The 3,964-nt window shown below is 52.6% G+C and overlaps 1 protein-coding gene across 1 annotated transcript; it reads right to left on the reverse strand.

Moving 5' to 3' along the window:
- Positions 1-1,694: 1,694 nt before the first annotated feature.
- On the reverse strand, positions 1,695-3,744 carry LOC127314892 (berberine bridge enzyme-like D-1). Its single transcript, XM_051345426.2, has one exon. The coding sequence runs from the start codon at positions 3,713-3,715 to the stop codon at positions 2,000-2,002; it is 1,716 nt and encodes a 571-aa protein (XP_051201386.1). The 5' UTR covers positions 3,716-3,744; the 3' UTR covers positions 1,695-1,999.
- Between the last annotated feature and the right edge of the window lie 220 nt (positions 3,745-3,964).

Below are 3,964 nucleotides of genomic sequence, written 5' to 3' on the forward strand. Positions count from 1 at the left end.
GAAGCGGATCGATCGAGCACGATTGACGCCGTGGCTTTGAAACCATTATATACTTGGTAACGAGGCTAGGGTTTAAGGGTTGTATCACAGGATTCGTGGTTCCATCATATAGTGTAGGTACAGGGGGTACCAAGTACAATACAAGTCATATGTGGTTGGTTTTTATACACTACCATACCGTGTGTACATATACACAGATAAATCTACCATTCTTCATGACTTCCACGACATCCATACAATCTCAATTCACCTCTATTCGGTTACACCCTATCCCTCAAAGATAATCCCATCAAGACGCTCTCCCTTCTGTAGTAGAAGAGTCCAAATTAAATAAAAGGTATGGCACAACAACTTGCGGATATAAAGAAGCCACGGCATTACGAATAGTTGCACTTGTATTTCGAGTACATGAGTCAATGAAAAAGCCTGCATCAACATTAAGCTTGGCAAAGTCTTTGTCGTGGTTTAACCCAACCATGCTGGACAAAGCTAGTATTCTTTTTTGCTTTCTCTAGGATAATTTGTAGTCAGGGTTGATAGCATGAACTGTTATGGCTAGTGATTACTCCGCCTCTCCTCGTGTTGCTTGGCGCCTTTCCCACCATATGTACCAATACACCAGTTTTTGTAAAATGCCAGGATACAAAGTCTTCACATCAGTCAATGGAATATTAAGATACGTTGTGCATCAATCAGCCAGAAAACTCTCTTTATACGCTCTTCATCCCACTGATCAGTCTTCACATCAATAAGTTCTCAAACTTTTACCCTCAAAAAAAAAGTTCTCAAACTTTTGTGTAAACAATATTACGTCTTCTTGTCGCAATTTTCCTATTTAGACTACGGATACATGGGTCATCCCATATATGTATTTATGATTCATCTCCAACTCTCCACATATGGTCTCTTTTGAAGGTTTGCATGTTCGTCATATTTACGTTGTGCATCAATCAGCCAGAAAACTCTCTTTATAAGCTCTTCATCCCACTGACCAGTCTTCACATCAATAAGTTCTAAAACTTTTGTGTAAATAATATGGGTCATCCCATATATGTATTTAAGATCCATCTCCAACTCTCCACATATGGTCTCTTTTGAAGGTTTGAATGCCCCCCCCCCCCCACCCCTATTTGGTACCTCCTGATATTAATATATTATCGAAACAAATAGGAGCTCCCCTTCTTTAGTCGACAATCTAAAAGATCTCCCGATGTGCATATGTTTTTGTTCTTCATCAGCTACCCATTAGAATAAGGACATTACAGTGATTATCATGTTAAAAATTTATTTGGGTAGCTCGAAGACTGGCATAGCATACGCAAGAATAATTTGAATGATATCTTAAAAAAAGCTTCATCTCTATTTGGTTTACTCCTTTTTCATGAAACTTTGTCCGATTTATTCTGTAACCGGGAAAAATCAACCGGCAACCAAATCACAGGCTATCTAGGACATCATATACACGCGGACACGAGAAGAAAGGAGACGCCTCACAGGGAGCTAGAGCGGAGCCCGCGGCCGATGTGAGAAGACAAGGAAGGAAGAAGAGAGAAAGGAATATGCTCGTGTGTGTGTGTGTGGATGTACCATCCTAGTTATCAGCATCATATCAACAGCAACTCAATAAAAGGACCTGTCAGAGACCAGCTGATGTGATTTCCATCCGGAGAAAAAGGGGACGGCAGAGCACCAAGTAGCAAACAATCCTCTCGTTTTCTGCTTAGCTCGATCTACCAATCCAAGTCACTTACTCCTGTGCAAAGAATGAGAACAAAAGGTCGTCCAGGACGGCACCAGGAAAGCAACATTGCAAACGGACAACACAAACACAATCACAAAATGTGTCGGTATGTGGGTGTCTTTCCATGACATGGCTAACCTTTGGATGCACCTTTGGACGAGATGCCACGTGGATTTCCTACGGATAACAGTTTGTGCATTGCAGGTACATGTTCTGTAGATCAATGTTGTGAATCCATCTTGTTTTTGTTTCTTGCCGCTAGCTATCAGATACCTTCTCCTCAGCTGCGACTTCGGGCGTGATGCCACGTGTAGTCCTAGTCGTCTCTCGGGATCCAGCTGAGAGGGGCGGGATACTCTGAGCATTGCGGAACACATTCTCTGGATCAATGGCGGTCTTCGCGCGGACGAGGCGGTCGTAGTTGCTCAAGAAATACCTCTCGCCCCAACTCCTCGCGGCCTCGACTTGTGGGTTGGGAATACCGCCTTCGTCTATCCTTGGAACAGACCAGGTGTTGGTTCCTAGATCAAGGTCAAGATAGTTGATGTACGCCGTTCGTGGACTGCTCGACACGAATGGTCCCATGAAGTCGTAGAATCGTCGCAACCAATCCATGTACTCCTCGCTGTGGCCGTCGTCATCTGACATCCACTCGATCAGGTACTGGATGCCGTGGATGTTGCCCTTGCGATGCGGGAACGGCAGGTCGGCGGCGCCGAACCGGTCCATGGCTCCGCCGTAGGGGTCCAGGATGACGTACGCCTTGGGCTTCCTGGACAGGAACTCCACGGCTCCGGTCAGCTCGTCGATGGCCATCGGGCGGCGCACAAAGTCGGACTTCGCCTTGAAGTAGTTCTTCCCGTGGAGCACCCGGTCCGTGAGGTCCGACGCAGAGCTCCCCTCGGGCAGGCCCGAGAAGAACACCACGGACTCGATCCAGCTCATCTCTCTCGGGCTCAGGTCCGACAGCCCGATCTCGGGGAACCGTGCGGCGAGTATCTCCATCGCTTCGTGGCTCGGGCCGAGGTAGAACCCTTTGAACGTGACGGAGATGCACGTCCGGTCCGACTCCGGCAGGCCGGCACCCACGAACGCCGAGAGGTAGAACTCGTCGGGGAGCGACGGCGAGACGTGCTGCCACTTGGAGACCAGACGCGCCACCGAAGCCACGGTGCCCGGACGGTTGACGACGAACGCCGTGACGCGCTCCGGCACCGTGCTGAGCTGGACGCGCCACGCGTAGACAGCGCCCCAGGCGCCGCCCCCGCCACCGCGGATCGCCCAGAAGACGTCCTCGCCCATGCCGTCCCTGTCCAGGACGCGACCGTCGGCGTCGACCAGCACGGCGTCGATCACGTTGTCCCCGGCGAGCCCGTACTTGCGGGACAGCAGCCCGAACCCGCCGCCGGCGATGTGGCCGCCGGATCCCACCGTGGGGCACGACCCAGCAGAGAAGGCGAGCGTCCGGCTGGACTCGGCGATGGCGTGGTAAACCTGCCCGAGCGTCGCGCCGGACTGGACCCACGCCGTGCGTGACCCGGCGTTCACCTGGACGCGGTCGAGCGCCATTAGGTCGACGACGACGAAGGCGGCGTCGCCAGCGCCGTCCGTGGTGTAGGAGAGGCCCTCGTAGCTGTGGCCGCCGCTGCGGAGGCGCACCAACAGCTCGGACTCCCGCGCGCACCGCACGGCGGCGCGCAGCTCGGCCAGAGACGCCGGGACGACCACGGCGGCAGGCCCTCGGCTAGCGTCCGCGCACTCGGCCGCGAACCGGAGGTTCTGGACGGAGAAGGCCAGCGCGGCGCTGTACGCGGGCGACTGGCGCGTCGTGACGTTGTGCACGCCGGCGGCCGCGAGGCAGGACGTGATCAGGGCGCCTGCATCGTCATCATCGTCTCCGACGCCGCCGTGTGCCGCGGCCTGCATGGCGAGGAGGCGGAGCAGCAGAGAGTAGAGCAGAAAGGTGATGGCCATGGCTTGAGAGAAGAGAAGGTGGCTAATAAGTGAAGCGTGGACTGTGGGAGTGTGACGATGTGCCCGAGGGTTTATATGTGCTCGCGGGAGTGACGGCTGAGGCTTTTGTTGCTATACCCGGCCGGCGTGATTAGTTAAGGATTGATTAGCACTGATCGATCGATGTGGCCGGCAGGCGGTGTTTGTGTTCTTGTGCACGATCAACTGATGCATGCATTTAAACTGAATAATGGTACATTTAACCCGTGA

This window comes from Lolium perenne, chromosome 7 (assembly GCF_019359855.2).
Source record: "Lolium perenne isolate Kyuss_39 chromosome 7, Kyuss_2.0, whole genome shotgun sequence".
NCBI lineage: Eukaryota > Viridiplantae > Streptophyta > Magnoliopsida > Poales > Poaceae > Lolium > Lolium perenne.